The following is a 12,818-nucleotide window of genomic DNA, read 5'->3' as shown; positions in this document are numbered from 1 at the left end:
AACAAAAACTCATTTCACTTTTAAAAAAACAAGTTTCCCTAAATGCTTTAAAATTTTTTAAATGCCAGTATATCCATTCTGAAAATACTTTTCTGTGAGACTATAGAATTTGGGTATATCATCCAGAATAATGACGTCTCATTGATTAGTTCAATTGGTGTTTTATAGTAAATGCTTTGTAAACATATCCTTACATTTAAGTAATAGTCGTAGATTAAAAGTGATGCTTTCACTTTTTTTGAAAGCACTGTTGTTCACTTCTTTCTTCCTTTCTTCCTTCCTTCCTTTTTCTTTCTTTCTTTTTTTTTTTTTTTTTTGCTTTATTTGGATCTAGGACAGAATGCTAATAATTTTAATATACTTTTTTTATAGTCACAAATAGGTGTACTTCTTTTGTCTCCGTCTCTTTCTCTGAATCATCCAGCACTATAATTTTTCCTGTTATGAATCAGTTTCAGATGATTCACATTGCCTGTTAAAACGCAGGTCCACATGCTTGTTATCTTCATCCAGGGGACACAGGGTAGGTACAGTAATACTTCCGAATCCCTAGAAAAATTGGCACTCTGAGAAAGTTGTTTATATCCTCTCCTCAAGTGGTATCCTTAGTATGTTCACTTTTTTCTGATTGTCCCCTATTTTTGTTATTCTTTTCTGTAAGTACTTAATAAATCCCAAATCAAGATTGATATGTCCTAATTATTGAAAATCATCTTTACTTAGGCATGTTCAAATTTGTTGGCTCTGCTAATATTTATAATGCTGTACATGATATTTTATCTAAATAATCTTTATTTTTAACAACTCATGTTGAGTGATCATTCATATATTATGTAATTTACCCATTTAAAATGTACAATTCATGGTTTTTGATATTTTTTCAAATTGTGGCGAAATATATAAAATTTGCTATTTTTATCATTTTTAAGTGTACAATTCAGTGGCATTAATTACATTCACAGTGTTAGGTAACTATAGCCATTATTTCCAAAACATTTTCATCATGCCAAGCAGCACTCTGCAGTCCTAGAGCAATAACTCTCCATTTCTCCCCATACCCAGCCCTTGGTAAGCTCTCAGCTGCTTTCTGCCCCAATGAATTTGACCATTCTAGATATTTATATAAGTGGAATTGTAGGATAATTTACTGTTGTGTATGGACTATTTCACTTACCATAAAGTTTTCAGGGTTCATCCATGTTGTCTGTATCAGAATTTCATTCTTTTTGTAGCTGAATAATATTCCACAGCGTGTACATATAGTATATTGCTTTTATTAATCTGTGGACGGGCATTTGGGTTGTTTCTCCCTTTTGGCTATTGTAAATAATGCTACTCTGAATATTGGTGCACAGGAACCTGTGTTAATAATCTCTTTGCTTTGAATTCTTTTGGGTATATACTTAAGAGGAATTGCTTGGTGGTCAAATGGTAATTCACCAATAAGTTTTTGAACAGCTACCAAACCATTGTCTGCAGTGGCTGTACTGTTTTACATTCCTGCCAGCGTTGTGTAGGTTTTCAATTTCTCCACATCCTTGCCAATGTTTGTAATTTTTCATTTTTTCTGATAAGAGCCATCCTCGTAGGTGTGAAGTATAGTATGATCACTTTTAATTTCTTAATTTTTTTTCCCAAAACTGAAATCACTTCAATATGGTACACATGATTACATAAAAATTCAGGGTTTTCACAAATAGATTATGCTCTCTTCTAAACTTACTCCAGAGGTAGGTATTCATATTTTATATCACCTGTATAAAATCGTATGTATATATTAATATAAACTTAAATCATAAAGAAGACAGGGCATTCAGTATCGAGATTTACAATCAATGAAATGAAACAAATATAAATAAGGAGTTAATAATAAGTAAGCATAATAATATTTTTAAACAATATGTTGACATTAAAAATTTTTCTGTTCTAAAATACTTTTTTTTTTTAAGATTTATTTATTTATTTATTAGACAGAGAGAGACAGCCAGCGAGAGAGGGAACACAAGCAGGGGGAGTGGGAGAGGAAGAAGCAGGCTCCTAGTGGAGGAGCCCGATGTGGGGCTCAGTCCCGGCAAGCCAGGATCACGCCCTGAGCTGGAGGCAGACGCTTAACGACTGCACCACCCAGGCGCCCCCTAAAATACTTTTTATTTTTCTAGTAACTGAATTACAGTTGACATACAATATTATATTAGTTTCAGATGTACAACATAGTGATTCGACATTTATAAACATTATGGGGACTCCTGGGTGGCTCAGGTGGATAAGTGTCAGACTCTTGATTCCGGCTTAGGTCATGATCTGAGGGTTATGAGATTGAGCCCCGTGTTGGACTCTGAGCTGGGTGTGATGCCTGCTTAAGATTCTCTCCCTCTCCTTCTGCCCCTCCCCCTGCTCACATGCATGTGCATGTTCTCTCTCTTAAAAAAAAAAAAAAGGAAATAAACATGATGAAATACTTTCCATGATAAGTAGTTAACCATCTGTCACCATAAGAGTTTACACAATATTATTGACTATATTCCCGTATGCTGTACTTTACATCCCTATGATTTATTTATTTTGTAACTGGAAGTTTGTACCTCTCAAACCCCTTCACCTATTTTTCCCATCCCTTCACTTCTGTAACACCCCTCCCAACATCCCCCCACCCCTAGCCCTCAGCAACCATCATTTTGTACTCTGTATTTATGTGTCTGTTTCTGGTTTTTCTGTTGTTTGCTCATTTGTTTTGTTTTTCAGATTCTGCATGTAAGTGAAATCATATGGTATTTGTCCTTCTCTGACTTACGTTACTTAGCATAATAATACATGGATCCACCCATGTTGTTGAAAGTGACGAGATCTCATTCTTCTTTTGGCTGAGTAATATTGCAATATATATATATACACCACATCTTCTTTATCCATTCATTTATTAGCAGATACTTAGATTTCTTCTTATCTTGGCTATTGTAAATAATACTATAACAACCGTAGGCATACATAAATCTTTTCCAATTAATGCTTTTGTTTGCCTTGGGTAAAGAACCAGAAGTGGAATGACTGTATCATGTGGTACTTCTATTTTCAGTGTTTTGAAGAATCTACATACTGTTTTCCATAGTTGCTATACCAGTTTACATGCCCACCAACAGTGCAGGAAGGCTCCCTTTTCCCCATATTTTGGCCAACACTTGTTATTTCTTGTCTTTTGGAGGATAGCAATTATGGCTGATGTGAGGTGGTATCTCATTGTGGTTTTGATTTGCATTTGATGGTTGGTGATAATGAGCATTTTTGCACATAGCTGTTGGCTATTTATATGTTGTCCTTGGGAAAATGTCTATTCAGGTTCTTCTGCCCGTTTTTTAATTGGATTGTTTGGTTTTTTGAGTTGTATTAATTCTTTATATATTTTGGATATTAGTCTCTTATTATTTGTATTATTTGCACATATCTTCTCCCATTCAGTAGATATTTCCTTTTCATTTCGTTGATGGTTTCCTTCACTGGTAGAAAGCTTTTTAGTTTGATGTAGTCCCATTTGTTTATTTTTGTTTTTGTTGCACTTGCCTAAGGAGACATATCCAAAAAAATAATGCTAAGACTAATGTCCTAGAGTTTACTACCTGTGTTTTCCTTTAGGAGTTTTATGGCTTCAGGTCTTACATTATATGTTTAATCCATTTTGAATTCATTTTTATATATGGTGAAAGAAAGTGGTCCAGTTTCATTTTTTTGCATGTAGCTGTCCAGTTTTCCCAATACCATTTATTGAAGAGACTTTCTTTTCCCCACTGTATATTCTTGCCTCCTTTGTCACAGATTAAGTAACCATGTAAGAATCAGTTTATTTCTGGGCTCTGTATGATGTTCCATTATGCTATGTGTGTCTCTTTGCACCAGTACAGGACTGTTTTGGTTACCGTAGCTTTGTAGTAGAGCTCGAATCTGGAATTGTGATACTTCTAGCTTTGCTCTTCTTTCTCAAGATTGCTGTGGCTATTTGGGGTCTTATGTGGTTCTGTGTAAATGTTAGGATTATTCTAATTCTGAGAAAAATACTGTTGGTATTCTGATAGGGATTGCATTGAATTTGTAAATTGCTTTGGATAGTTTCGACATTTTAGCAGTGTTTTTTTATAATAATTTTTTATTATGTTATGTTAGTCACCATATAGTACATCCTTAGTTTTTGATGTAGTGTTCCATGATTCGTTATTTGCGTATAACACCCAGTGCTCCATGCAATACGTGCCCTCCTTAATACACATCACTGGCCTATCCCAGTCCCCAACCCCCTCCCATCTGAAGCCCTCAGTTTGTTTCTCAGCGTCCATAGTCTCTCATGGTTCATTCCCCCTTCTGTTTACCCCCTTTCTTCTTCCCTTTCTTCTCCTGCTGATCTTCCTACTTCTTATGTTCCATAAATGAGTGAAACCATATGATAATTGTCTTTCTCTGCTTGACTTATTTCACTTAGCATTATCTCCTCCAGTCCCATGTTGCAACAAATGTTGAGAAATCATTCTTTTTGATGGCTGAGTAATATTCCATTGTATATATGGACCACAGCTTCTTAATCCAGTCATCTGTTGAAGGGCATCTCAGCTCCTTCCACGACTTAGTAATTGATTTCTAGTTTAATACCATGGTGGTCAGAAAAGATACTCGATATGATTCCAGTCTTCTTAAATTTATTGAGATTTGTTTTATGGCTTAATATGTAATCTTGGAGAATGTTCCATGTGTACTTGAAGAGAATGTGTGTTCTGCTGTTTTTGATGCAGTGTTCTGTGTGTATCTATTAAGTCCGTCTAGCCTTATGTGTCCTTCAAAGCTGCTCCTTCCTTGATTGATTCATTTTCTGCCTGAACGATCTATCTATTGATGTAAGTGGGGTGTTAAAGTTCCCTAGTATGTTCACTTTTGAAACAGCCTGTGAGGTAATTGCAAACTAAGCGATTTATTTTGTAACACAGGTACAGTCTGCTAGAGCAGTATTGTACTTCTTTGGTAACTATAAATAGGGTAATTTTGGGCCATTTATTTAATCCCTAATAGATAAACAAGTAATTAATTATATAGTAGCTTCTACTGCAAGTCATTATGTCGTGTTTTTTGTTTGTTTGTTTTTTTAAAGTAAGCTCTACACCCAACGTGGAGCTTGAACTCATGACCCCAAGATCAAGAGTTGCGTGTCTATGACTGACCAAGACAGGTGCCCCAGCAAGTTACTGTGTCTTATAGCAGATGTAACAATGAGTGGAAATTAGCCCTTCCTCTCAAGGAACCAAAAGCATGTGGGATATAAGACATGTATGTCTACAAACCCTACAAAAGAAGAAGCATGCTGTACATCCCTAGAAGGTATACAGGTATCGGAGGTGCTCACAATAGGGAGAGCCACAGCTGGGTCACAGCAGTATATGAGATAGGCCTCGAAGCATGAGTGGGATTTCAATAGTGTGAAACTAGAGTATTCATTCAGGAGGTTACAGAAGAGGTGTCTGACCCTGATCTGTGGGCAGTTCACAGATGGTTTATAGGACATGTTTAATTGAAAGCATTACTATGAGACTCATAAGCTTTTTAAAACTCAAAGTAAGAATCAAAATTTCAAAAATTAATTTCTTTGTTTTTTCCCAGGTTTTAAAAAAGTGAAAATAATTTTGGCATAACAGGCATCTCATATTTATAAAAGCATCATTTCTTGAAATCGTATGCTGTAAGCTTTAATGGAAATGTACGTTTGGATCATTTTGTTTAAGTGCTGTACCATGGTTCTGTTCTTTCTGTAGTATATAGTACAAATTTTTTGTGTCATATGCCACCACAGTATATACTGGCATGTTTTTGAAGATAAACTAAGGAAGCAAAATTCCATTTTGGAGTTGTATCTTGGCTGTGACACTTCTACAGATATTTAAATATTAATTTTAATTTTTATACATATTTACATGTTACATATTTACATAATTCTCATTTGATCCTTAGGAAGACTCTGAGAGACAGATAGGGCAACAAATACTCTTGTTTCAGGGGAAGTAAACTTAGGGTGTTTTTTTTGTTTTTTTTAAAGATTTTATTTATTTGAGAGAGAGCATGAGAGGGGGGAGGGTCAGAGGGAGCAGCAGACTCTCCAATGAGCAGGGAGCCTGAAGTGGGGCTGGATCCTGGGACTCTGAAGGCAGATGCTCAACCCTCAACCAACTGAGCCACCCAGGCACCCCTAAACTTGAGGTTTTGAGTGGTGACCAGCCAGGTAGAAAGTAGTGGAATCAGTAGATACCAAAATCTAGTGTTCTTTCTGTATTGCTCCTAGAACTAAATGTTTAGGTTAATGCAATTCTTGTAACTGGAAGGTTAGCAAGTATTTAAGCTCTTTGGTTTTTCAAAATTGTAATATTTTATCATAAAGCTTTGTCCCTAATTTCATAAAAAGGAATGTGAGCTATCAGTAGATATCACTCTGAAACAGCAGGGAAATGACGAGCTTTTTGAGATGGTGATACTTAGAATTAGCCTGTCATATTGCTGGAGCACCGATACAAAGAATCACCGTTTTCACATGGATATAATGGATTTCATACAGCATGTGAGCATTATGCACTGAATACATATGCAGTCTTGTCCCTCTGGGTGGCTCTCTGAGTCTGTATGGATTTGGACTACTGAGAAATATGTGCTCTTCTGCCTTTGTTTTGTCTTCCTGCTCTGGGGCTGTGCATTACATTTTGTAAGTAATGAAATATGAAACCCATTGAATATGTAACATCAGGCACTCAATTTAAAATACATTTGGGAAAGGAAATAACAAAGCAAGTTAGAACAAACATTTGTTTATTACGTGCCTATAAACTTGGGGGAAAGGAGGAGAGACAGACAAGTGAACCTGTGGTGGCATTGCACTGTGACAGGGTCTAATAAGTAAAGGTTTATTAGATTTCTGTAACACATTTCATTTTCTTGGACCTAATCATATGAACTCTGTTTGGAGATAATTTTCTTGAACATAGGAGTGGTAATTCATCTGTATCTTTTATGTTCCATAGAAAACTTGGTTTCAAAAAGGGAATAGGTACCTGGGTGGCTCAGTTGGTTGAGTGTCTGACTCTTGGTTTTGGCTCAGGTCATGATCTCAGGGTCGTGGGATGGAGCCCTGTATTGGGCTCTGTGTTCAGTGAGGAGTCTGCTTGAGATTCTCTCTCTTCCTCTGCCCGCCCCCCACTCACTTGCACTCTCTCTCTCTCAAATAAATAGATCTTTTAAAAAAAATTACCAAAAAAAGGAATAAAAATAATTATTTATGATTCTGAAAATTCCCAACATGAAGAAATGCTTTTGAGGATGTTGATCAAAATTACAGAACAGGAAGTGGTCATGTAATGGAATGACGTTTGACAAACGTGCTATTATGAAGATTAATATTTCAGATCCCTTTGTGTTTATAAGCAAGGATCAGCAGTTTTGTTTGGAACCATTTTTGTGTGTCGTAACAGTAACTGTGGATAATGCATAAAGATTATCCCTGGAGAGAGAAAGGAATACAACAGAGATGCAATATAACATTCCGGTAACGAACATGTGGAAAAGTCATTTTCTCATCATTCTCTCAAAGTATGAAAAGAATTAAATTACGATAGTGCTATAGTACGAGAAGAAAAGAATTTTAGGGTTTACCTAAAGTGTACTTGTCAGCGCTCTCTTTTATTCCCTGACCCTTTTACACTTTGTTCCACTGTAATATGGTATTTGCCTTCATCACTATGTCAGAAGAACTTAGTGCTGTCTTCCACCCTGGACAGCCCTTCATTTCTTAATGTGGCTTTCTTCCCTTGGCACCTGTGAAAAAGTCTCTGGCTTTTCCCATTCCTGTTTTAATTATTCCTTGCTATTGTGGGTACCTCTTAATAAGATATTGGCATCTTAACAGACTTTGGTACTTGACTCTTTTTCTTTTCTTCCCCCGTGGACCATTTTATTTATGTCAGAGTTGCAGCTACCACTGATGTGCCATTGCTTTTCAAGTCCCTATTTCCTGCCCATTTCTCTCTTGAGCTCCAAACCAGATCTTCACCTGCGTGTTGTCGCAGGTCTAGAGTAGGCGTCCAGTCACCATTTGTGGAATGTGTGAGTGTTTAGAACTTAGCATCTCCTTTCCCTTCGAAACCAACCCGTCTTGTCTATTCTCTGTCTTCTTGAAACAACTTCGCATATCTAAGCTTGACTTGAAAGTCTTTGATTCATTCTCCTTTTCCTCATTCCATATTTACTCCACAAGTATCAGTCCTTATCCAGGATTGGGGAAAAGACTGACTTGGGCGCACTGCCCCGATGTTCCCAACCTGCTTTGATTGCATTCCAGGCAGGCTTTATTTAGGCCTCATCAATAATAATATAAGTTAATAACTTTAACTATTATATTAATAATATAAGTTTATAACTTATAATTTCCCTTTCTGTCTCTTCCTCCCTCCCCCCAGGTTTGTAGGCAGGTAATAAATGAATATTCTAATTTGTTTTATTCTTTTTTTTCTCAAATTTATATTAAATTGGCTGATGTTATGTATTGTTGCGCTTCATAGTTTATGCATCTTGAAACATGTGCAAATAGAGTATTTTTGAGCCTTGAACTTACAAATAAATCCTGAAGATTTAAGTGATAAATCAGTATGGACAGACAGTTACCAAAGTTTTTCTTTGTAAATCCTTTAGGACTTCACTGTACACAAAAAGTAAAATGGTATACAGAGTGAGAGAGGATAGCAGAAGTATCTTTAAGAACATAAGGAGTTCTTGGTACATTAAATGATAAAATGATATCATTTGATTGTAATAGGGTTAGTGGTGTATATGTTCAGCATAGAAATAGATAAGGTATTATTCTCTCTGAATTGTCTTAGGTAGTAAATTAATAAATTAAAGTCTGAATGTCTCTTGTTGTGTTTAAACCATTCTCTGTAATATCTTAAGTAAGTAGGTACAGCAAGAAACTTAACCTTTTGCACTTGGTTAAGAAGTTTTAAAAATTATTTTTGGTTTGCCATAAGCGTAAGTACCTCTTCTGCATTGGGGATAAAATGGAAAAGCCTGTGTTAGGAAAATACTTAAATACAATCTTGTGTGCCAGTGTGGCGGCTGATGTTCTTGACCTTAGGAATCATGGCTGCAGGCTAGTCCTTTTATCTCTGGGTAAGGTTGAGATTAATTGAAGAGTTGCTGAAAATGAATGTATAGATTACCACTTACCTTGTCCCACTGTTTTGTGCCTCCATAGGTACATGGACTATACCGCACGACAGGTGCTAGTTTTGAGAAAGCCCAACAAGAATTTGCAACAGGTGTGATGTCCAACAAGACTGTCCAGACTGCAGCTGCAAATGCAGCTTCAAGTGCAGCAACTAGTGCGGCTCAGAATGCTTTCAAGGGTAACCAGATTTAGAGAGCCCTCCAACAATACACTGGTACCTTCTGACTGTACTTTTTCTCCAGTTACTGTATTCTATAAATATTTTTATGTTCAAAACAGTACACACGGCATGTATATTTCCTGTTCACTTGTGCATGGGCTAAAACCAGAAAAACTTGTCTTATTATTTACCTAGCAATTTAATATTTTGGTGCCCCCTGCAGAAAAAAATATCACATGCTAAATAAATATTCTCCATATTTTTTGGGGGATGAATGTTCAGCAACTTATTTCAGTGGTGACACACTGAAATTAATATGGTACTTATGATTAAAAATGCATTTAGTACTAGCTGCAGTCTTTCTTTCAAGAATCTTAGACTTAAGGATTACATATTGGAACATTAAGGCCATACTTCATTCTGTTTTCCCCATTTATATTGAAAGAAATAGGCCATCAGGGACTTAGGGACTTTAAAATTGGCTTGCTTTTTAGCAGTTTTAGTCACCAGTGACGAGCCTGTGTGCATTTCGTGGTAGATCATGTAAATTTTAGCCTTTTATTTTTGTTCCTTTTTTTCTTTTTTAGAGTAGTTGATATTTTGATATCATTCTCTGATCTTGCATGGGCGCCACATTTCTTAAAAGAATTCGTATTTTGGCTTCTGCACTGCTTATGGTTGTAGGATTAGGGAGTTGCTGGTAGAATCAAAGAAGTGGTTTTCTGCAATAGTTTCTTTTAAATAAAAATTCATTGGGTGCAATTTGAGAACACAATATGCAGTGCATTATCCAAAAAAGGGTAGATAATCAATGGAATAGAATGTAGTAATGATAATGTTTTTTTTTTTAATTTTCAGTATTCGTATCAGAATAGAATATTACTGTATGGAAACTTTGGTATATTCTTGTGGCCTCTCATTTTAACTGAATTGAGATTGTGTTTGGCAGCTCTTTTTTGGGGAGTGTGTAATTTTTAACAGAGGTATTAAAGTCTAGACTAACTCCTTGTCCAAAAAGAACATACAGTATTTCAGGGATTTTTCTTTTAGCCTCTCATCTGTAGTGGGATTAAAAAGAAAAAGACGCTGTTGTTTCACATATACTTGAATCCCTAATGCACCTCAGTCTTTCAGTTTTTGAGGCAGACTGAATACATTAAAATTTTTCAGCAATAGAAAAAACAACGTGCACCAAACAAGAAAATACAAATACAGTTAAATGCATTAATTATGACTACAACCACATTAAAAATGTTACTATGCAGCATAGGAATTAATTCTTACAGCATACTTGGTTTGAAACTTTGAATCATTTTTAGTAGAGATTAAATGACTCAGAGACGTTTGTAAAGTCATTATATAGTGTGTTTCGGAAGTCGTTAGCTAATTTAAGATTGCAGACTAATCAGTGATTTGTTTACCTTGACTTCAAGTAAGGATAGTCTATTGGATTATATTATTTGAGACTGCAGATCCTTTCTAAAAAGAATCAAATGGGCATAAATGGTTAAATCACTTTCATTCTTTTCCCCAAATCTGGAGATAAATGAATTTCATGTTGGGGGTGGGATGATGAGTTCTTACTCTTTATGAGGGAAGCTTTGTGTGACACTAGGTAACATGGATCCATCTGGATTGTGTTTACATTTGATTTACTTGGGATTTATTGAAGTAATGGACTTGGAAGATATTTCCTTTGTTCTGATTAAAATAGGATTCAGAATATGAATTTAAAACTGTTTTTATGAATATTTCTGATCAGTGATAATCTCCCTATTTTCTCAGCTAGTTCAAGTTCATCAGATTCTATAATCTTACTGAAAATCTGTTTTATCACAGTGTGCTTTACTGAGTATGTATTTTACAAACATTCAAAACATTAACCACAAACTATAACAGTACTTATGTTCATCATTAATTTATATCTCAAGTTCATTTCTTTTTTTCTTTCAACTACAAATGAATATAGAGACTTAAAAAATACTGACATACTTTCCTTCAAGAATAGGAAGTCTTCTCTCTGTCTTGTAGAAATCCCCAAAGGTAGCATTGTTAAACAGCAAATAATTAAAACCAACAGTACCTTTTTGTGTGTGGATGGGGAAAATGTTTTAAAATCCAGTTCCTTGGGTTCATACAAGCTTACGAGAGAAAATTGTTTTTTTAAAAACATAAATGTGCATTAAAATGATGGCAATACTAACAGTTTGATAAGGTATAGGGATTTTAAATTCTTATATTCTCTATTCTCCTAACAATAATGAGTAAATGGTCACAATTTTCCAGCAAGAGATTGGCATTTGTTAATGTTTTATATTTTATACTAACATTGACCCAGTATCGCAGTCATGAAATGGTCTTCATTGTTGTAAGCATTCGTGTCCTTTTTCAGTTTGCAGTAATAAACTGTGGCTATTTTATTTCAAACTAAAATTTGAACACTGGAAAATCGTTGCTCAGTGATTTGTAATTTGGGACTCGGGTTATTTATCTAGGGATGTTTGTATATTTCGTCAGTGAGTAATAGTGCGCCGCCGTCGCAGTGAGCATCATGGTATAAATGCCTCCACCTGTCCCTCTAATGTTGCATGTTTTCAGTGGTTCGGAAGTTTTGTATATTTATTGTATTAACACAGTGTCATAAAATAAAATGCTGTTTACTGGATGTTAGTTTGTCTAATTTTAAACACAATATTAGCGTTTCAGAGGTAGAGATGATGCTGTGGGGTTAATGTATATAGAAATTTCACATTTGATTTTTAAAGAAGCTATAATTCTATCATGTGCTGAAGAAATTAAATAATATAAAAGACTTCATTAAAAACTGAGCAACATAAAATGAGAATTTTTCTGTTGGATTAGACCTTTTAGGGGATGGAACATGAGCTTCACTCATATATTTTGATCACTTTGAGGTCAAAATACACATACTATTTAGAAGTTAATGAGATTCAAAATGGAAAACCTGTTTTGTGGCTCACGTTTCTCCTTGTGGGTTAAAATGGATGCCTCTGTACTAGTATTGTATTGACTAGCTTGAACTTGTGTTCTGTTTCCTAACCTAGCTATCTGTTGTTGCTTTATGTACTGATGAACGTACCTATTTGTGTATTGTTGGATTTTTCACTTGGGTTATCTAAAGAGGATGTAAAAATCTAAAATGTTCGTGGTGAATCTTATCTTGAGAAATATGTGTTAAAATAGGAAGAGCATTTTAAATTTTCTGGGTGTTATCTAAAAAGTGAGTTTGGATTTTCATTGGGTATATCTTCTATAAATCATGTTGAGCTAATGTGTATGGTTTACATTTTATGGGGAATTTATGTGAAATTGAGTTTATTAGTTGTTCCTGTAATTTATTTGTACTAGGATAATGCTTTTATAGTTATTGCTATATCTTTTCCTGAAAATGCTGACACATTA

At 35.2% G+C, this 12,818-nt stretch overlaps 1 protein-coding gene across 1 annotated transcript in view; it reads left to right on the top strand.

The window, feature by feature from the left end:
• The window catches only part of SCAMP1 (secretory carrier membrane protein 1), a 116,816-nt gene extending 104,756 nt beyond the window's left edge, over nt 1-12,060 (top strand). Inside the window, exon 9 of the mRNA XM_045796414.2 lies at nt 9,263-12,060. Coding sequence (XP_045652370.1) covers nt 9,263-9,427 — 165 coding nt within the window. The 3' untranslated portion in view covers nt 9,428-12,060. The remainder of the gene's footprint in view (nt 1-9,262) is intronic.
• Nucleotides 12,061-12,818: the final 758 nt, after the last annotated feature.

This window comes from Ursus americanus, chromosome 5 (genome assembly GCF_024610735.1).
Source record: "Ursus americanus isolate L20-20 chromosome 5, mUrsAme1.1.p, whole genome shotgun sequence".
Lineage (NCBI taxonomy): Eukaryota > Metazoa > Chordata > Mammalia > Carnivora > Ursidae > Ursus > Ursus americanus.
This window is presented reverse-complemented; position numbering and strand designations above follow the sequence as displayed.